A 23,413-nucleotide genomic window follows, 5' to 3' on the forward strand; every position below is an offset into this window, starting at 1 on the left:
CCCTATGATTCACTTCCGCTTCCATGGTTCCATCCGCTGCCAGATCCACTCCCAGATATCTAAAACACTTTACTTCCTCCAATTTTTCTCCATTCAAACTTACCTCCCAATTGACTTGACCCTCAACCCTAGTGTACCTAATAACCTTGCTCTTATTCACATTTACTCTTAACTTTCTTCTTTCACACTACCAAACTCAGTCACCAGCTTCTGCAGATTCTCACATGAATCAACCACCAGCGCTGTGTCATCAGCAAACAACAACTGACTCACTTCCCAAGCTCTCTCATCCACAACAGACTTCATACTTGCCCCTCTTTCCAAAACTTTTGCATTCACCTCCCTAACAACCCCATCCATAAACAAATTAAACAACCATGGAGACATTACACACCCCTTCCGCAAACCTACATTCACTGAGAACTAATCACTTTCCTCTCTTCCTACACGTACACATGCCTTACATCCTCGATAAAAACTTTTCACTGCTTCTAACAACTTGCCTCCCGCACCATATATTCTTAACACCTTCCACAGAGCATATCTATCAACTCTGTCATATGCCTTCTCCAGATCCATAAATGCTACATACAAATCCATTTGCTTTTCTAAGTATTTCTCACGTACATTCTTCAAAGCAAACACCTGATCCACACATCCTCTACCACTTCTGAAACCACACTGCTCTTCCCCAATCTGATGCTCTGTACATGCCTTCACCCTCTCAATCAATACCCTCCCATATAATTTACCAGTAATACTCAACAAACTTATACCTCTGTAATTTGAGCACTCACTCTTATCCCCTTTGCCTTTGTACAATGGCACTATGCACGCATTCCGCCAATCCTCAGGCACCTCACCATGAGTCATACATACATTAAATAACCTTACCAACCAATCAACAATACAGTCACCCCCTTTTTTAATAAATTCCACTGCAATACCATCCAAACCTGCTGCCTTGCCGGCTTTCATCTTCCGCAAAGCTTTTACTACCTCTTCTCTGTTTACCAAATCATTTTCCCTAACCCTCTCACTTTGCACACCACCTCGACCAAAACACCCTATATCTGCCACTCTATCATCAAACACATTCAACAAACCTTCAAAATACTCACTCCATCTCCTTCTCACATCACCACTACTTGTTATCATCTTCCCATTTGCGCCCTTCACTGAAGTTCCCATTTGCTCCCTTGTCTAACGCACTTTATTTACCTCCTTCCAGAACATCTTTTTATTCTCCCTAAAATTTAATGATACTCTCTCACCCCAACTCTCATTTGCCCTCTTTTTCACCTCTTGCACCTTTCTCTTGACCTCCTGTCTCTTTCTTTTATACATCTCCCACTCACTTGAATTTTTTCCCTGCAAAAATCGTCCAAATATATATATATATATATATATTTTTTTTTTTGCTTTGTCGTTGTCTCCCGCGTTTGTGAGGCAGCGCAAGGAAACAGACGAAAGAAATGGCCCAACCCACCCCCATACACATGTATATACATACGTCCACACACGCAAATATACATACCTACACAGCTTTCCATGGTTTACTCCAGACGCTTCACATGCCTTGATTCAATCCACTGACAGCACGTCAACCCCGGTATACCACATCGCTCCAATTCACTCTATTCCTTGCCCTCCTTTCACCCTCCTGCATGTTCAGACCCCGATCACACAAAATCTTTTTCACTCCATCTTTCCACCTCCAATTTGGTCTCCCTCTTCTTCTCGTTCCCTCCACCTCCGACACATATATCCTCTTGGTCAATCTTTCCTCACTCATTCTCTCCATGTGACCAAACCATTTCAAAACACCCTCTTCTGCTCTCTCAACCACGCTCTTTTTATTTCCACACATCTCTCTTACCCTTACGTTACTTACTCGATCAAACCACCTCACACCACACATTGTCCTCATACATCTCATTTCCAGCACATCCATCCTCCTGCGCACAACTCTATCCATAGTCCACGCCTCGCAACCATACAACATTGTTGGAACCACTATTCCTTCAAACATACCCATTTTTGCTTTCCGAGATAATGTTCTCGACTTCCACACATTCTTCAAGGCTCCCAGAATTTTCGCCCCCTCCCCCACCCTATGATCCACTTCCGCTTCCATGTTTCCATCCGCTGCCAGATCCACTCCCAGATATCTAAAACACTTCACTTCCTCCAGTTTTTCTCCATTCAAACTCACCTCCCAATTGACTTGACCCTCAACCCTACTGTACCTAATAACCTTGCTCTTATTCACATTTACTCTTAACTTTCTTCTTTCACACACTTTACCAAACTCAGTCACCAGCTTCTGCAGTTTCTCACATGAATCAGCCACCAGCGCTGTATCATCAGCGAACAACAACTGACTCACTTCCCAAGCTCTCTCATCCCCAACAGACTTCATCCTTGCCCCTCTTTCCAAGACTCTTGCATTTACCTCCCTAACAACCCCATCCATAAACAAATTAAACAACCATGGAGACATCACACACCCCTGCCGCAAACCTACATTCACTGAGAACCAATCACTTTCCTCTCTTCCTACACGTACACATGCCTTACATCCTCGATAAAAACTTTTCACTGCTTCTAACAACTTGCCTCCCACACCATATATTCTTAATACCTTCCACAGAACATTTCTATCAACTCTATCATATGCCTTCTCCAGATCCATAAATGCTACATACAAATCCATTTGCTTTTCTAAGTATTTCTCACATACATTCTTCAAAGCAAACACCTGATCCACACATCCTCTACCACTTCTGAAATCACACTGCTCTTCCCCAATCTGATGCTCTGTACATGCCTTCACCCTCTCAATCAATACCCTCCCATATATATATATATATATATATATATATATATATATATATATATATATATATATATATATATATCTTTTATCTATTATACTTTGTCGCTGTTTCTCGCATTAGCGAGGTAGCACAAGGAAACAGACGAATGAATGGCCCAACCCAACCACATACACATGTATATACATACACGTCCACACACGCACATATACATATCTATACATCGCAACGTATACATATATATAAACACACAGACATATATATATATATATACACTTGTACATAATTCATACTCTCTCCCTTATTTATTCCCATTGGCACCCCGCCACACATGAAATGAAAACCCACTCACCCTGCATGTGTGCGAGGTAGCGCTAGGAAAGATAACAAAGGCCGCATTCATTCACTCTGTCTCTAGCTGTTATGTATAATGCACCAAAACCAGAGCTCCCTTTCCACATCCAGGCCCCACAGAACTTCCCATGGTTTACCCTAGATGCTTCACATACCCTGGTTCAATCCATTGACAGCACATCGACCCCAGTATACCACATTGTTCCAGTTCACTCTATTCATTACATGCCTTTCACCCTCTGCATGTTCAGGCCCCGATCACTCAAAATCTTTTTCACTCTGTCTTTCTGCCTTCAATTTGGTCTCCCACTTCTCATTCCCTCCACCTCTGAAACATATATCCTCTTTGTCAATGTTTCCTCACTTATTCTTTCAATGTGACCAAACCATTTCAAAACACCCTTTTCTGCTCTCTCAACCACACTCTTTTTATTACCATACATCTCTCTTACCCTTTCATCACTTACTCGATCAAACCACCTTACGCCACATATTGTTCTCAAAGATCTCATTTCCAGCACATCCACCCTCCTCCAGACAACTCTGTCTATAGCCCATTCCTTGCAGCCATACGACATTATTGGAACCACTTTTCCTTCAAACATACCCATTTTTGCTTTCCAAGATAACATTCTTGACTTTCACACATTTTTCAACGCTCCCAGAACTTTTGCCCCCTCCCCCACCCTATGATTCACTTCCGCTTCCATGGTTCCATCCGCTGCCAAATCCACTCCCAGATATCTAAAACACTTCACCTCCTCAAGTTTTTCTCCATTCAAACTTACCTCCCAGTTCACTTGACCCTCAATCCTACTGTACCTAATAAACTTGCTCTTATTCACAATTACTCTCAGCTTTCTTCTTTCACACACTTTACCAAACTCAGTCACCAGGTTCTGCAGTTTCTCAAATGAATCAGCCACCAGCGCTGTATCATCAGCGAACAACAACTGACTCACTTCCCAAGCTCTCACATCCACAACAGACTGCATAATTGTCCCTCTTTCCAAAACTCTTGCATTCACCTCTCTAACAACCCCATCCATAAACAAATTAAACAACCATGGAGACATCACGCACCCCTGCCACAAACCAACATTCACTGAGAACCAATCACTTTCCTCTCTTCCTACACATACATATGCCTTACTTCCTTGAGAAAAACTTTTCACTGCTTCTAGCAACTTATCTCCCACACCATATATTCTTAATACCTTCCACAGAGCATCTCTATGTAATCTATCATATGTCTTCTCTAGATCCGTAAATTCTATATACAAATCCATTTGCTTTTCTAAGTATTTCTCACATATATTTTTCAAAGCAAACACCTGATCGACATATCCTCTAATACTTCTGAAACCACACTGCTCTTCCCCAATCTGATGCTCTGTACATGCCTTCACCCTCTTAATCAATACCATCCCATATACTTTCCCAGGAATACTCATGTGTGACAAAATTGATCCCATCCCTTAGAAATCTGGCATACAATGAGAGGCTAAAACAATTGGATCTCTTCTCCCTTAAAACGTAGATTGCAGTGACAATCCATGCTTGATAAGTAAATCATGAACATCTTCAAAATACAAGAAAATACGGGTACCAGGACTAATGGAATAAAACTCAAAGCTGGGTGTAGTATGGACATGGAAAGAGCTTCCTTTGCTATATGTGTCTTGAGCACTAGAATAAGTTACTGTCAGACATAGTGACATAGTGAATGCTAAGACTATAAATGCCTTCACAAGTCATTTAGACAAATATTTCAAAAATTCAGGTATATTCCAATAAAAACATCAAAAATCAATCGCACAAACAATATCGGTGACAGAGACGCAAGAAGGATAATGTGCAGCAGCGGAGAGTTGGTGATAGCTCAAGAAAACTGCTGAGCAGAGTTAATTTTTCCTGACTAGTTAAAATCCTATTCTTACCCAAACAACCCAGTCGTGGCCCTATTGGACCTCATTTTGTCTGCTTTTCTCATGTAAACTACTGGGACAGTCTTTGGGATCAATTGCAATGGTTCCAATTTGAATGGAGGTGGTGTGAATAGGCACACTCCTTTCACTTGAAGACTCAGTGTGCACAGGGAAAATTGAAGGAAACAGTACTTATACAAGTATAGAAGTATATGCTTCACCTAATACACTGGCATGAGGTAAGGATCTTGTATCTAGAAGTGGTCTGAATGGAAACACTCTTCTCAGTTGAAGTATTAACTAGAGTGCAAAGCAAAAAATTAAGAACTTTTATGTATGCATTACTTTATATTTCACCGTAACATACAAGCACGAGTTGTATGTGTGTGAATGGATTTGAGATGCCTTGTACTTGATGCACCCAGTATAACAGAGAAAAGATTAAGATGAAAGATAGAGCCCACCTTAGGATATTAAGTTTTAACATTTAATGAAAAGACTCTTTAGGAGAGCAAGCAAAATTAAAGAAAAAAGATATTCAATAAGTATCATAAGAATGACATTGTAGCAATGTTTCTACAAATATTCAGGAATATTGAAGGAAATTCCTCTTAACCCAGTTTCTTTCTCAGTCTGAACTAGTTCAAGTGATCAAGGTTAAGATCTTCAGAAATTTCTTTTTTTAGTTATAAGGAATTGAAAACAAGGGATCTATATCAATAATATATTAAAGACTTTGTATTTTTACATAAAATCTACAATTTACAGACCATGAAAACAATCCAGCAACTTGGTAGAACTCAGTTTATTGGAGTGAAAACAAATTGGCTACTTATTCTTCTGAAGCCAAGCTGTTTTTATTGCTACAAGAGGACTAGCTTCTTGTCACCTCAGACACATGAGACTAGTCATTGGAAGCTGCCATGCTGAAGGAAGTGAAACTCCTAGAATTCTACAAGGGAGATCATCGTTAGCTGTTGTGCACAGCTTGTTAAAAGTTTCTAACCAAACTTTATTTGGTCTTCTGTCTTTTTCTAAAATATGATAATAATAATGACAGTAATATTAATAATAATAATAATGACAATAATAATAATGACAGCTAGAGAATGGTTGTCAGCAAATATGGCCATTCTTTGTAAGTTCCTGTTGCTACCTCACTAATGCAGGAAAGTGAAATCAAGTACATGATGATAATAAAAATCTTAATAATTATAAAAATAATAATAATGATAATAATAACTGACAACTTCTGCCCTTTACTACCTCAGCAAGGTAGCATGAGGAAGAGATAAATGACCATTCAATCCTTTTGTTCCCCTTCTGAAAGTTAATTCTATGTCTTGCCAATTTTTAATTCCTTACACTGAACACACACACAATAGATACTATTCTTTCTCCCTATTCTCAATGGATACAATTGTTATTATACAACGCCATGACCCATTTTTGGGTGCTCTCCACAATGAACCAGGAAAATGATGGTTTCCTTTAGAGCATGAAGTTTCTAGACAAGACTGACTCCCATCTCTCTACTTGCTGTTGTTGACTTCTTGCTCACAGTTTAACCACCTGCAGGCAGAATCTGGTAATACCTCCCAGGGATAAATAAAAAAAATTAAATAATCATGATAATAATAATAATAATAATAATAATAATAATAATAATGATAATAATAATAACATCTTGTACAGGATACATGAGGAAAATTTTCAGGTGCCATTATCATGCCTTCAAACCTAGTATGTAAATAATCTCTAGTAAATTAATCATTACTTCCTTCAGAGGCCACTTCAAGGGCAGGAAGATCAGGCTACAGTTTCAGTGTTCCATGGCATTATTCAAACATACATTACCTGATTGAAATTATGAAAGTTTTAATATCAAACTCATATGACAAAAAACTTAGCAACATGAAGTTTAAGAAAAGCTATCCTGTGCACTAGTGATGCGTTCATTTCACATTATATCAATATCTTTATCAGTGACTTGATTAACCAGAGATAATGACTTAAAGAATGATACTTTGTACTGATGTTAGGCAACCATCAGCTTATGCATATGTAATAAAAGTTTCTGGGTAAGAAATCACTAATAAATGAGACACTTATGTACCAATAGCCATCAGCAACTACCATCTAAATCTCCTATGAAAAGGAGTGATAATTATGACAAAAACTAATTACATATTAAAACAAGTGTAACATTTCAAGGTAGTGCTCTTGTGCACTGGTGAGACTTATCATGACTAGTTCCTTCAATGAGTCTATGGTTCTTCATGACTGCCAAAGGGCCATTTTTCTTTCTATTTTTCTTTTGTCTTTTTGGAGAAGCATTCTCAATGTGATATGGTTAATCTATTCACTTTGTCATCCTTATATGTTGTTCTCAAAATTTATTTTCTCACTATGTTATGTCAACGTGCACATTACAATGAAAATAAAATTCACAATATTTCATCATTTGGTATCATAACAAGATAAGAATACAGTACTAGTAAACTTAAGTTTTCTTTTAAAATATAAGAAAATTTTTAAAAGCTTAGTACACAGAGTAGTAATAATTAGTTTTTGGCAAAATATCCATAAAGGTTCTTTTCTCTTACTCTTGGGGTAAAAACAAATGAAATGAGATTACAATACAAATTTGAAAATAATTTCATTTTGATTAAGGAAAGGCTCTTTGTAAATAGTTCATGGTATGTTCAATCATATCATGATGATTTAGGCCTTCAAAGATAATACAGAGAGAATATGATTTGAAAAATTAAAAAATTCTAGAGCTCTTCACAACCTCAATGTTATTTTATGAATATTCAAGCAAATGTTCATATACTCACTGGCACTTTCATTTAATAAAAAGAAGATGGTAAAAATCAGAAGCATTATTTACAATGATGGTGCACTACAAGCTTCAGACACTATAATGGAGTAGCATTTACCTATCTCATCTTGGAGTACATTAGAGAAGAGGAGATATAAGCCGTCCTCAGAACTTCATCGTGCAGTCTTATGTTGGTAAAGCAAAAGGTATACTAATCAATGAAAGCAGAATGAAAAACCGATCATGATACAGTAAAAGGGACTATCTTTCTACACTGTTCTGTTTCAACTGAGTACCCTTAAGCACCATCAGACAGGACAGTCTGAAGTCTAAGATGGGAAGGTCATAAAAATAAGGTATTCATGGTTGTCAATAAGCTTACATACCACTAAGTACCATTTTCTTGTGAATTTATACTTATAATGTGAAAACGTCATGGCTTCAACAAAATGTTACTGTATGTGTTACATGTATAACTGAAAATACAGAACAGTCTTCTTCCATAGGGTTAGTCACTGTTTGACTTGATGCTCTAGCCTCAGAAGTGTTAGACTGAGTATGGCTCATTATTAGATCTCTCGGATGATTTTAAAAAATCTAAGAAATCTTGGTCACCTGACTGAAGATGCTACTCAGGATTTCCTGGGATTTTAATTTTTGCATTCATATATATATCTAAGCAATAATGAGTAGTTTGATAAGCTTATATCAGTGAAATGGGAGCAATTTGTTGTGTTTTCTCCACTAATGGGATACAACATACAACAAGGTTTGAATTTTTTTATTAATCTTTTTCTTAAAATTCTTTTGTTTGTTAACTAAACTTGTTAATATTTTCAGTATTGATGTTGAACTTTTTCACAGTTTCTTCATTCAGTAATGAAAAATAACACAATCAGAATCAAACTTTAAGACCCAAGCTGTTCTGCTTTGGTAAATTTTTGATCAAACTTCTTTTCTTTTAAATATCTCATCCAGCATAGTAGCATTAGGAACTGGTCCCTTAACTTTTACAAATGATAGTACAGGAGGGGTGGCTCTCTTAGGCACCTTCTACGACAAGCAAAGTAAAAACAGAGACTAAGTATTTACTATGATGGTGCAACCATCAATTGTTTTGGTTAGCCTACAACTTGTATAATGCCTATAGTGAAAGAGAAAAAATAGCGACTCATTGCTAGATGATGACAGAATCCGGGAAAAGTACACCCAGGGATATTTCTATCACTTTCATATTTGTTTGTCACTTTCCACATCAGTGAGGTGGTGCCATGAACAAAGAATAACTTCATTTGCTCACATACACTCTAGCTGTTTTGTATAATGCACTGAAGTCACAGCCCTCAAACCATTACCAGGCCCCATGGTTTCCTCTGGCTGTTTCATAATCCTTGGTTCAGCCCACTGACTGCATGTCATTCTTTGTATACCTTATCAATCTTATTCACTCTATCCCATGAATACCTCACATCCCCCTCTGTTCAGGCCTAAAGCCATCCTTCCTTTTCCATCTTTGTTCCCCCTTTCCCTTGTTCTCCTCACTCATCCTCTCCAAATATCCAAACCATTCAGCACAATCTCTTCAGCTCTCATACATGCTCCTCTTATTTGATTAACCAGCTTCACACCACATATTCTGAAACATCTCATTTCTGATACATCAACCCTGTTCCACACTATTTGAACTAGGATCCATGCACTGCATCCAGTGAGACTACAATATCATCAATAAGCATCTTTGCCCTAACAGACAGTGACCCCTCTTTCTAAACACTCCTAAATGCACCCTATGACTCACCTCAGCTCCCATGTCTCTCATAGGTATCTAAAAAACTTCACTTCCTGCAGGTTCTCTTCACTCATACTCATACTCCAACTAACCTGTCTTTTTCCAAAGTAAAACTTAATAATCCTGCTTTTATTTACACATATCCTCAACTTTCTCGTTTCACACAATCTTAAAACTCAGAAACCAAATTCTGCAGTTTCTCACTCATACCTGCCACCTTTGCCATGTCATCACCTCTCAGGCCCCATATTACTGTAGATTGCCCCTCATCCCAAGATCCTCTTATCATCTCCCTCACCAACAAATCTATATAATGATTAAACAGCCATAGTGACATCACAGACCCCAGCCACAGCTCATCTTCACCTGGAACCACAAACCCTCTCCTCTTTCTTCTTGCACACACACATTAATATCCTAATAAAAACTTGTATGCTTCTAGTAGCTTTTCTCCCTCACCGTGCATTCAGATCTTCCACAAAGTATCTCTATCAACCCTCTCATACACTTTCTCTGGATCCATATATAAATAAAAAAAAAAAACTTTTGTTTTTCTTAAGTCTTTCTCACACACAGTCCTTAAAGCAAACGTCTGATCCACACATCCTCTATCACTCCTAAAGCCACATTGTTTCTCCTCAGTCTGGTGTTACCAATCTTCCACACAGCTTAACATACATACTCAATTTTGTCCCTTGCAGAATCCTTGTATGAATACAGTGGCACTACACAAGGATTCTGCAAGTTATCAGGCAATGCACCTTGAGTTATGCTCACATTAAAAATCCTAACTAACCAATCAATGTTCGAGTCACCTCCCTTCTTGAGAAATTCAAGTGCAGTTCCATTCATCTCACCAAGGCAAGGTTTTTACTTACCTCTTTTCATGTCACCAAACCACTTGCTATTACTTGCTTCACATACCATACCCAGCCCAAATACCCTAACATCTGCTACCCTACCATTTAACATATTCACCAGTTCCTCAGAATACTCACTCCATCTTCTTCCCTGAAGTTTGCAAATACTCTCTCACCCCAGCTCTCATCTACCCTTTTACAGACCCTGCTCCTTCCTCTCTTGATTTCTCTTGCAGTAAGGGAAGTGCAGGGGGTGACATATTTAATCCAAGACAGGCATAACGTTTTCTATATATGTGTCTACATAAGGTCTGAATGTTTTGGGGGCCCTTTCTTTCACCCTTTACAGTATGTTAAGAATTCTTAACTGAGGAAGTGCTCATTCTTCTGATTTGGCTTTCAATAGACATTTCAGTTATATGTATGCCTTGTATAAAGATTCATTTGTTATTATAAAGTAGTTTATTGTTCTAGATAATGCTAAAAATTTAGTTAGGAATGGAGAAAATTTCTCAATGTTCTCTCTCCTTTTTTAAGGCTTAATTCATGTGTAACAGATAAAAATGTCTTATGGGGTACAGACTGAGATTTAAATGATCATCTGCTGAATGGTAAGACAGACTGCCATTAGGTGGAGGAAATTAGCCAAGCTAAAAAAACTTTTCTGATTTTCTTTTTGCTCATTCCTATTGAGAAGGTTGCAAATAAAAGTTTAATGATCTCAGCCTGATCATACTCTTTACAGTTTAAGTACATTATTGTCACACTGTGACAATGCAAACTTCAAACCTTCTCCTTGACCTCTACTGAATGAAATTCTAATGTTGTCTGTTGCTGAAGAATAATTAGCCAAGCTAAAAAAACTTTTCTGATTTTCCTTTTGCTCATTCCTATTGAAAAGGTTGTAAATAAGTGTTAAATGATCTCAGCCTGATCATACTCTTTATAGTTTGAATACATTATTGTCACACTGTGGCAATACACACTTCAAACCTTTTCCTTGACCTCTACTGAATGTAATTCTAATGTTGTCTGTTGCTGAAGAATAATTTTGATAAATCAATCAAACCATCAATTAATTAACTGTTCCCATCTACATGGGAGTGAATCAAGAGCAAAAATGCATCATTTTTAGGTACTGATTATGCAGACTGAAGCTTCAACCACTGATGCGTTAGTAGACTTGCAAATGAATTTCATATACTACAAAATATCTTATATTTCTATAATATTTTCTTTTCTACTCTTTCTCTTCATTTTATTCTTGTATCCTACAAAGGAGACCTTATTGTAATGATAATCACACACCTTACTCAATGAATTCTATCCATAATCTAAATTTTCTCTGATCGTCTTATTTTTCCATCAGTCTCTGTACATAATACTCAAACAACATTTAACGTCCTTATCTGGTAGGACTATACGGTCTAGGGAGTATAATTCCTGTAAGCTTATATGACAGGCAGGTACATTTATGAAATGAGATCTTTAACCCTCATAATGCACCTCTAATGTTTTGGTGTACCCAACGTGAGAAAAAAATCTTTTTTCATTCACGACATGATGCATGAAAATATTGAAACAACTTTCTTTCTCATAAGAATTAAGACTTAATCACTGCTAGTTAAGGAAGAACACATCTAACTGAATGGCTAATTGTACATGAGCTAGTTCTTTTTTGATTGGGTGCAAAAAATATCAAAATCATCAGTGTTTTCTAATGAATTACGAGTAAAGTACTGGCAGTTTAGGAAAAACACATTTAATAGACTAGCCAGTCCTGAGTAGGGTCAGTATGGGTGCAGCAGGGGTATGGTGCTGTAGATAGCAGTGGGTACCAAAGATGCAGCAAGTCCCCAGAAAAAATGCACAATGACCAACTCTGGTCACTATCAGGTGACTCAGGCCTCCAAACAACTCCACTGACTCATCCTTTGTTTGGAAAGCCATCTATGGCTAGCCAAAAGAGCCTAAAGTACGGGCAGAATTCAACTTATGGTAGAAAATTAAGTTGTATACTGACATTCTTAGAACCTTGCTGTTTAATAGTAGACTGATGGACCTAACACTGAAAGGGTTTATTGATTTCCCTGAGCTCCCTTTTTCTTAATTTCCTTTCATTACTGGGAAAGCGATCAGAGTGAACAATACAAAAAAACATTTTCTCTAGTTCTGCAAACTTCCTTCCAATCTCTTATTTTAACTTAATATGGAGTTTCTGCACCAGATACTAGGTAATCATGCACTTAACCAAGCGTAATTTATTTGCTGGTTTGAAAATTACATTACCCAGCTTTGTATAAGTTTTGCCCATCCCAAAATCCAGACTAGCTCAGAGTTGAAATTAAGAAAGAAAAGAAAATGTTATTACTCTGGGATACAGTAAGCTTTCTAAAAACTTATCTACGAAACTGCAAAATCTTTGCAGCTGTTTGTAAGGGATACTGCAGATCTAAGAGGATACAAGCAAACATCCTTTATGCTGTTTCCTGTAACCAAAGAGCCACTTGTTTCCAGGAGAGAAGGTTTAGGTTAGTCCTATCAGGCCTAGAGATCAAAGCCAGATCTTTGGAGTTATGAAAATATGGTAATACATATAGCATTATACTTAAACTTCCTTCCAGATCTTTAGAATATTCATAAGATGTTAATTCTGTAATATCACTTGATCAATTATGCCTTGGGAGAGAAAATATGGCTAAACGCAATGCTCTGACAGCTAAAGCTAAACAGTGTGAATCAGAATACACTATGCAAATAAAAATACATGATAATCTAAAGATGGCCTTTCTCTCTACTCCTCTAATACCCCCTTGTTTACAACTTCTGACCCCATCACATTGTGGATATCTGTAGCTCCTCTGCATCTCTGGCTGTAATCTAATTTTTATCAATCAACATGACACAAAAGTATCATTCACTAACTACATGGAAGTTATTGGCTTGTCTAAAATAGTTTCAAACTATCATGCAGCCTTGACACAATGAACTATATATTGTAATATACTTGGAACTTTGTGCATGTATGAAAAATGATTGTCACTACTTGACATCTGAGTTTCTTTCCTTATCAAACAGGCAATTATGCAAATCCTCCACTGTCAGATTCATATCAGCCTAAACTTAAATTCTTAGTCAGCAAGAGTGAGCACTACAAACATGACCATGACAATCTTCATTGCTCATCATTATTTCTATCATACTTGTTGGTTACCATTATTCATGAACTGACTGAGAGTTTAAATCTGTGAAAAAGTGTAATCTATAATCAAACAATGGTAGCTAACTCTGAAACACAATTCCAGAGTTGCCAAGTTATATTAGAAGCTGCACCTGGGCTAATAATTGTCAAGTAGTAGTTTTATGAGGGATTCTGCTAATTATAATGTGAAAGTTAAGGAGAATTCAGCAAGATATCATACATGACCTCGTTACTAATAATGACATTCTTCAGAGATAAAAATGGGAGTAAAACCCAAATTAACAGAATAGGTATACAATGTCGTCTTATGAAAATAAGGTAAGAGTAAAATGTCATCGTTCTGATTAATATAAAAAACTATGGATATGACACTATGAAGCCCTCTAATTTAATTGACAGCAAAAATAAGGCAACAGACATGTGGACTTGCTATGATTGCCAATACTTGCAAGTAAATGCAACTGCAGCAATAGCTGTGATGAAGGTGTGGATGATAAGTAAGAGCATACAATGAAACAAGAAATATGCAAAAAAAATCTATAAATAAATGTACAGTTGCCCAAAATATTTTTGGTACAGTATATGAAGAATAATTATCCACATTCCAGTTATCTGCAAATCTCTCTTAGACACAAACAAGAAAGAGGTATGATTAACAAATTTCTCAGTTCTAAAAAAAGAGAAAAATACCACACAAAATGCCATAAATGTTGTATCCTTGTTAAACATCTCAAACTTCTAAGTTAATAGTGCTTGATAATTGCCATAGTTGCAGTCTTGAAATTTGAGGATGACTGAGAATACAAGAAAGGAAAGGGTCAAAAAAGGAAAAAAAGATTAACTGATTTCATGAATCATACAGGCATATCAATATCCACGGTAAATTTTGGTATTCTGATAAGTAATGCCAACTTATGTTCTGTGTGAAAACAGTCCCTCATCAAATACAAAATTCATCACCAGATTGAATAATATAAGTCTACCTAATCTTATCTACTTCATTAACTGATTAAGTTCCTAAACTGGCAGATATGTAAGTACCATTGACACTTGGTGTTCATATATAATGGGCTCTCAAGACCAGGCAGCTTTATTCAGTTCATTTAACTGATCTTTGGTCAGTAATTAACTGCCATTATTTTAAGGTGGGTGCATACCCTTGCCCAAGTCATCTGCTATCAAGAGAGATAGCTGGAAGGGAAGAAATATGATATGAAAATATGAACCCACCTCATAAGTATGACAACCTGTAAGAGTATTCTTATACTCACAGTGCGACCCAGCTCAAAATATGCTCCCAATGTGAGCATAGCAGAAGTTTCCTACAAGTTTTTACAATATGAAGCATGGCAGTACCAAGAAAATAGGGACATGCAGGAAAGAAGAATGAGTGGAGATTGTAGGTATACATAAAATATACACATACAACAAACACGCTGGTCGCACACACAGGCCACTGCAACACTCGTGAGTAATACCATCCAGAGATAAACAGCAAACGGACAGGCTCATTCACAACATGAGGAAAATGGGCTAGAGACCAAGGGCTCATAATATTCTCCTGGAATCAATACTGCTTTGACACTGGTCCTCAGACAGTATTTTGGATTCTTATATTCCATAATTCCCTTTTTGGAGCTTTATACACAGCACGCAGAAAAACAATTTGCTGAAGAATTCAATATTTCATGTTGTTAGTGTTTAACCAGTATTCATATGCAGAAGTATGAGTCACTGGAGTTGGTCTTCTTATTGTTAAAATACAGTACTGCAAGGCCTCTGCTCCATTCCATTCTGTAACCTTCACCTTAGGCCCTGAAAAAAAAAATTAATTAGTGATAAATCTTAAGATATTTTTCAACATGGCTGTTTGAGATTTCTTTGTACTTAAGACATCCTCAGTTCTCAAATCACTGTTTGAATTCTTTTTCAGTTCATAAACTGTAAATGTTCACTTCTCAAGTAATGAATGGTATATACCTCTTATACTCTTATACTCCTGAAACAGGAGTTGTGGGAGTATGTGATAGAGTGTAAGAAAGTAAATTCTAGATTGATATGGGTAAAACTGGGTGATTATTGGTGCATATGCACCTGGGCATGAGAGGAAAGATCATGAGAGGCAAGTGTTTTGGGAGCAGCTGAATGAGAGTGTTAGTGGTTTTGATGCACAAGACCGGGTTATAGTGATGGGTGATTTGAATGCAAAGGTGAGTAATGTGGCAGTTGAGGCAATAATTAGTATACATGGGGTGTTCAGTGTTGTAAATGGAAACGGTGAAGAGCTTGTAGATTTATGTGCTGAAAAAGGACTGGTGATTGGGAATACCTGGTTTAAAAAGCGAGGTATACATAAGTATACGTATGTAAGTAGGAGAGATGGCCAGAGAGGGTTATTGGATTACATGTTAATTGATAGACGCGCGAAAGAGAGACTTTTGGATGTTAATGTGTTGAGAGGTGCAACTGGAGGGATGTCTGATCATTATCTTGTGGAGGCGAAGGTGAAGATTTGTAGGGGTTTTCAGAAAAGGAGAGAGAATGTTGGGGTGAAGAGAGTGGTGAGAGTAAGTGAGTTTGGGAAGGAGACTTGTGTGAGGAAGTACCAGGAGAGACTGAATATAGAATGGAAAAAGGTGAGAAGAAAGGAGGTAAGGGGAGTGGGGGAGGAATGGGATGTATTTAGGGAAGCAGTGATGGCTTGCACAAAAGATGCTTGTGGCATGAGAAGCGTGGGAGGTGGGTTGATTAGAAATGGTAGTGAGTGGTGGGATGAAGAAGTAAGATTATTAGTGAAAGAGAAGAGAGAGGCATTTGGACGATTTTTGCAGGGAAAAAATGGAAATGAGTGGGAGATGTATAAAAGAAAGAGACAGGAGGTCAAGAGAAAGGTGCAAGAGGTGAAAAAGAGGGCAAATGAGAGTTGGAGTGAGAGAGTATCGTTAAATTTTAGGGAGAATAAAAAGATGTTCTGGAAGGAGGTAAATAAAGTGCGTAAGACAAGGGAGCAAATGGGAACTTCAGTGAAGGGGGCTAATGGGGAGATGATAACAAGTAGTGGTGTTGTGAGAAGGAGATGGAGTGAGTATTTTGAAGGTCTGTTGAATGTGTTTGATGATACAGTGGCAGATATAGGGTGTTTTGGTCGAGGTAAAGAGCAAAGTGAGAGGGTTAGGGAAAATGATTTGGTAAACAGAGAAACATGCGAAAGGTGAAAGCCGGCAAGGCAGCAGGTTTGGATGGTATTGCAGTGGAATTTATTAAAAAAGAGGGTGACTGTATTGTTGACTGGTTGGTAAGGTTATTTAATGTATGTATGATTCATGGTGAGGTGCCTGAGGATTGGCGGAATGCGTGCATAGTGCCATTGTACAAAGGCAAAGGGGATAAGAGTGAGTGCTCAAATTACAGAGGTATAATTTTCTTGAGTATTCCTGGTAAATCATATAGGAGGGTATTGAATGAGAGGGTGAAGGCATGTACAGAGCATCAGATTGGGGAAGAGCAGTGTGGTTTCAGAAGTGGTAGAGGATGTGTGGATCAGGTGTTTGCTTTGAAGAATGTATGTGAGAAATACTTAGAAAAGCAAATGGATTTGTATGTAGCATTTATGGATCTGGAGAAGGCATATGATAGAGTTGATAGAGATGCTCTGTAGAAGGTATTAAGAATATATGGTGTGGGAGGCAAGTTGTTAGAAGCAGTGAAAAGTTTTTATCGAGGATGTAAGGCATGTGTACGTGTAGGAAGAGAGGAAAGTGATTGGTTCTCAGTGAATGTAGGTTTGTGGCAAGGGTGTGTGATGTCTCCATGGTTGTTTAATTTGTTTATGGATGGGGTTGTTAGGGAGGTGAATGCAAGAGTTTTGGAAAGAGGGGCAAGTATGCAGTCTGTTGTGGATGAGAGAGCTTGGGAAGTGAGTCAGTTGTTGTTCGCTGATGATACAGCGCTGGTGGCTGATTCATGTGATAACTGCAGAAGCTGGTGACTGAGTTTGGTAAAGTGTGTGAAAGAAGAAAGTTAAGAGTAAATGTGAATAAGAGCAAGGTTATTAGGTATAGTAGGGTTGAGGGTCAAGTCAATTGGGAGGTAAGTTTGAATGGAGAAAAACTGGAGGAAGTAAAGTGTTTTAGATATCTGGGAGTGGATCTGGCAGCGGATGGAACCATGGAAGCGGAAGTGAATAATAGGGTGGGGGAGGGGGCGAAAATTCTGGGAGCCTTGAAGAATGTTTGGAAGTCAAGAACATTATCTCGGAAAGCAAAAATGGGTATGTTTGAAGGAATAGTAGTTCCAACAATGTTGTATGGTTGCGAGGTGTGGGCTATGGATAGAGTTGTGCGCAGGAGGGTGGATGTGCTGGAAATGAGATGTTTGAGGACAATATATGGTGAGGTGGTTTGATCGAGTAAGTAATGTAAGGGTAATAGGGATGTGTGGAAATAAAAAGAGTGTGGTTGAGAGAGCAGAAGAGGGTGTTTTGAAATGGTTTGGTCACATGGAGAGAATGAGTGAGGAAAGATTGACCAAGAGGATATATGTCAGAGGTGGAGGGAATGAGGAGAAGTGGGAGACCAAATTGGAGGTGGAAAGATGGAGTGAAAAAAATTTTGAGTGATTGGGGCCTAAACATGCAGGAGGGTGAAAGGCGTGCAAGGAATAGAGTGAATTGGATCAATGTGGTATACCTGGGTCGACGTGCTGTCAATGGATTGAACCAGGGCATGTGAAGCGTCTGGGGTAAACCATGGAAAGTTGTGTGGGGCCTGGATGTGGAAAGGGAGCTGTGGTTTCGGAGCATTATTACATGACAGCTAGAGACTGAGTGTGAATGAATGGGGCCTTTGTTGTCTTTTCCTAGCACTACCTCACACATATTAAGGGGGAGGAGGTTGTTTTTCCATGTGTGGCGGGATGGCGATGGGAATAAATAAAGGCAGACAGGATGAATTATGTACATGTGTATATATGTTGGAAAGGATCACAATTTTGTGCGTGATCAAGATATTCCTATGAGTCCATGGGGAAAATGAAACACGAAAAGTTCCCAAGTCCACTTTCATGTAATAATCACATCATCAGGGGAGACACAAGAGAGAAATATAACAGTCAGTTGATATACATCGAAGAGACGAAGCTAGGACACCATTTGGTAAACATGTGATTGTTATATTTCTCGGTGTCTCCCCTGATGATGTGATTATTACACAAAAGTGCACTTGGGAACTTTTTGTGTTTCATTTTCCCCGTGGACTCATAGGATTGTGTATATATGTATATGTCTGTGTGTGTATATATATGTGTACATTGAGATGTACATGTAGGTATGTATATTTGCGTGTACGGACGTATATATACATACATGTGTATGTGGGTGGGTTGGGCCATTCTTTCGTCTGTTTCCTTGCGCTACCTCGCTAACGTGGGAGACAGCGACAAAGCAAAATAATATAATAAAAAAACCTCTTATACAACAAGAAACTGCTCCAAAACAGCTACTTCTATGAAAGTTTTTGCTGGAATGATAATAAAGATGAAAAGCTGACGATGTCTTTGCCACATGGACTCTGTTAAAAGTTTCTCCCATCTAACTTAAGAATCAAACAGGTTTATCTATTCATTTGTGATGTATTACATTCAGAATCATGTAAAATTACCATATTTCTCAGTTAAAGTATGGTAATTGAAAGTAGAGAAATCTTATGGGTCTGTGATCTCTATGTGAAACTGCAAAAATATGGCTTACTAGCTATTGCAGTAATCACACTCCTTAGAAGTTTTTAACACATGTACAAGTATGACTAAAAATAAAAAAGTTATACAACTATGAAGATTACTAACTAACCACAGAAAATGATTTTGCTAAGCTCTGCCCGCTAACTAACTGCCTACAAGATGTTACACTGTGAGTGAAAAGTCTTCTTTGGCAAGGCTGCATCATAATGAGGACAGTCTCCTCAAAGAACTTATCACTCCAAAGGAGTCTACATTTCCCTGCAACAGGAAGCGGTGCAGTCTTGAGCTGCAAGAGGCTTTAGAAAGGTCCTAGTAACACCAAGACTTTCTCATAGAAATTGGTCTTGAATAACTATAAAATGAAATAATCAAAAACCATAGGAAATAAAGTTTGAGGATATTCTGTTTAATTCTATTGAATGAATAAGAAACGTGTGTTCTAGTCTTGAGGAATATATATTGTTAGTTTTCCCCATGAATACCCAACAAGCTTATGCTTCTGTAGTTTGAACACTCGCCTTTATCCACTTTGCCTTTGTACAATGGCACTATGCATGCATTCCACCAATCCTCAGGCACTTCACCATGATCCATCCCTACAATGAATAGCCTTACCACCAACCAATCAACATCACAGTCACCCCCTTTTTAATAAATTCCACTGCAATACCATCCTAACCCGCCACCTAGCTGGATTTCTCTCCTTCAAAGCTTTCACTACCTCTTCTCTGTTTAACAAACCATTCTCTCTGACCCTCTCACTTCGTCGATAGAATGGGTACCTAGCCTGAGCTGGGTACCCATTCTATACCCTTGATAAACTGCTGGGTTGACTGTGGACTGAGTGCCACAACCAGGGTTAGAACCTATGCGCCTGTCTCTGAGCAGCACATTAATGCGTCACAGTCAGGAACACTAACCTCTACACAATTTGCTGTCTTGTTCTCCCCACACTCTTCATCTCCTTTATTTGCCCTCTTTAACAGCCCCTACACCTTTCTCTCAACCTACAGTCCCCTTCTCTTGTACCTCTTCCTTGCAAATACTGTCCATACACTTCTTTTTTCCTTCACTAGCAGCTTAGTTTCCTCAGCACACCACTCACTACACTTTATCAAATGCCTGCATCCAACTTTCTGCATACCACACAGTTTAAGCAATGCTTCCCTTGATACCTTCCGTTTTTTACTCACTTCCTTATTTCTGTTAACTTGCAATTTATTCCATTCATAATCCAATCTGATTTGGCATTTCCATGGAAAAACCTTTTTTTCTAAACTCACTCACTTTCACCGCTGTCTTCCCACCCACGATATTTCCTCTTTCCCTACAAGTTTTTACACTCACCTTCACCAAGAGTTGATTAAACAACTTAATAGCTGCCTCTCTAAGCACTTTCATATCCAACAGTCTCTCTTTTGTATGCCTGTCAATTGTTACAAAATCCAGTGTTGTCAGTTGATCCCCAGCCCCACTCATCTACATATTTCTATGTGTGCACTTTTTTTTAAACCTGGTACTCCATACCATCAGTCCTTTTTTCAACACACAACTTGACAAGCTACTCATCATTTCTAACTATACTAGATGACCCCCCCCCATGTAATAGTTACTTACACACCTTCCCTGCAGATGATGCCCATACACCTATTTTTCTCATTCACTGGCATATTAGTTTCTTCAACAAACCACTAACAACACTTTCTTAAATGCCCACATCCCACCTTCTGCATATCACAATTCACCTGCACAAGAAAGCAATGCAAATGTTTCCCTAAATACTTTCAATCCTTTTCCACTCCCCTAGTTTTGTTTACTCTCACCATATTCCATTCTCTATCTAATCTAATTTGGTATTTCCACAAAAAAGCCTTAAGTTCACTTACCTTCTCCACCCTCTTTCAAGCCATATCATTCCTCTTTCCCTAAAGGCATTATAAATTTTCACCTCTATCAAGAAGTGATCAGACATCCTACCAGCTGGCCCTCTCAGCACATTTCTATTCAACAGTTTCTCCAATACATAACCATCAGTTAACACATAATCCAATAATGCCAGTTGATCCCTAACCCTATCCATCCACACATTACTGTTTTTTTCAGACTAGTTCACCATTTACTGCATCTGCAAGGTAGCACCAAGAACAAAGAAAAGCCTCATTCACTCACATCCATTCTCGAGCTGTCATGTGTAATGCACCAAAGCCACATCCCCTTAACCACACACCCAGACTCTATGGGCCATTCCAAGTTTACCCCGGCTGCTTCACATGCCCTAGTTCGGTCCCATAACACCAGGTCGCCCTCCATATACCACGTCGCTCCAATTCCCATGCATGTATTACACCTGCCTGCATTGTCAGGCCCCAAGCACTCAAAACATTTTTCACTCCATCCTTCCATCTTCAATTTGGTCTCCCCTTCCTCTTGTTTTCTTCACTTCTGACACATATATTTCCTCTTTGTTAACATCTCCTCACTCATGCTCTCCATATGCCCAAACATTTAAGTACATTCTCTTCAGTTCTCTCAATCACACTCTTCTCATTACCACACCTCTCTCTTTTATACTTTAATAACTTATTCGATCAAATGACTTCAGGCCACATGTTGTCCTCAAGCATTTTCTAACACATCCACCCTCCTCTGCACATCCTCATCAACAGCCCTTACCTTGCACCTATAAAACATCCTTAGGACTACTATACCTTCAAAAATATGTTTTTGACCTCTTTTTCCACTCATTCCTCAATACTCCCAGAACATTCGCCCCCTCACCCACCCTACTACTCTCTTAAGGTTCAATTCAGTGCCATGTCCACCGCCAAGTATCTGAGACACTTTACTTCCTCCAAATGTTCTCCATTCAAACTCACACCCAACTTACCTATCCCTCTGCCCCACTAAACCCAATAACCTTGCTTTTATTCATATTTACTCACAACTCCCTGCCACACTGTCCCAAATTGAGACACCAGCTTCTGCAGTTTCTCACTCAAATCTGCCACCAGTGCTGTGCCATCAGCAAAAAATAGCTAACTCACTTCTCAGGCACCCCCCTCACCCCTTACACACTGCATATTCCAAGACCCTTGCATTTGTCTCCCTCATCCCCTATCCATAAGCAAAATAAACCATTTAAACAGCCATGATGATATCACATACCCCCTCTATGGATCAACCCTCACCTGGAAACACTCGCTCTCTTCTCTACCTACTCACACACACACATTACACTGTGATAACTTCTTAATGTTTCTGGTAGCTTTCCTCCTACACCATACGTTTGTAAGACCTTCCACAAGGCAACTCTGTCAACCTTATCATATGCTTTTTCCAGAGCCATAAATGCCACATATAAATCCTTCTGTTTCCTTAAGTATTTCTCACACACATTCTTTAAAGGAAACAACTGATCCACACATCCTCTACCACTCCTGAAACCCATAGTTCCTTTCCAGTCTGATGCTCTGTACATGTCTTCACCTTCTCAATCATAACTCCCACATACAACTTAACAGGTACACCCAGCAAACTTATAGTTCTGTAGTTCAAACACTCATTCTTATCTCCCTTACCTCTATACACTGGCATTGCACAAGCATTTTGCCAATCATCATCCACCTCACCATGATCCATAAAAACAATGAAATTCCTAACTAACTAATCAGCAAAACCCCCTTTCTTTAAAAATTTATCCCAAATATCATCCTCTCCAGCTGCCTTGCCACATTCTATCTTATACACAGCTTTCACTACCTCATCTCTCTTCACCAAACCTCTTTCACTGACTCTCTCACTTACCCTCCTTCACTAACCTAACCCTACATATAACACTCTTATCATCAAGCATATTCCTATGCACACCCCATTTTTTCTTCTA

The 23,413-nt window shown here is 38.4% G+C and overlaps 1 protein-coding gene across 1 annotated transcript in view; it reads right to left on the reverse strand.

Moving 5' to 3' along the window:
• Positions 1-5,829: 5,829 nt before the first annotated feature.
• LOC139756499 (uncharacterized) overlaps positions 5,830-23,413 on the reverse strand; it is a 257,963-nt gene continuing 240,379 nt past the window's right edge. Inside the window, exon 6 of the mRNA XM_071675942.1 lies at positions 5,830-15,609. Within this exon, the coding sequence (XP_071532043.1) occupies positions 15,603-15,609 (7 nt within the window). The 3' untranslated portion in view covers positions 5,830-15,602. The remainder of the gene's footprint in view (positions 15,610-23,413) is intronic.

The sequence above is a fragment of the Panulirus ornatus genome, chromosome 22 (genome assembly GCF_036320965.1).
Source record: "Panulirus ornatus isolate Po-2019 chromosome 22, ASM3632096v1, whole genome shotgun sequence".
In the NCBI taxonomy this organism is placed as follows: domain Eukaryota; kingdom Metazoa; phylum Arthropoda; class Malacostraca; order Decapoda; family Palinuridae; genus Panulirus; species Panulirus ornatus.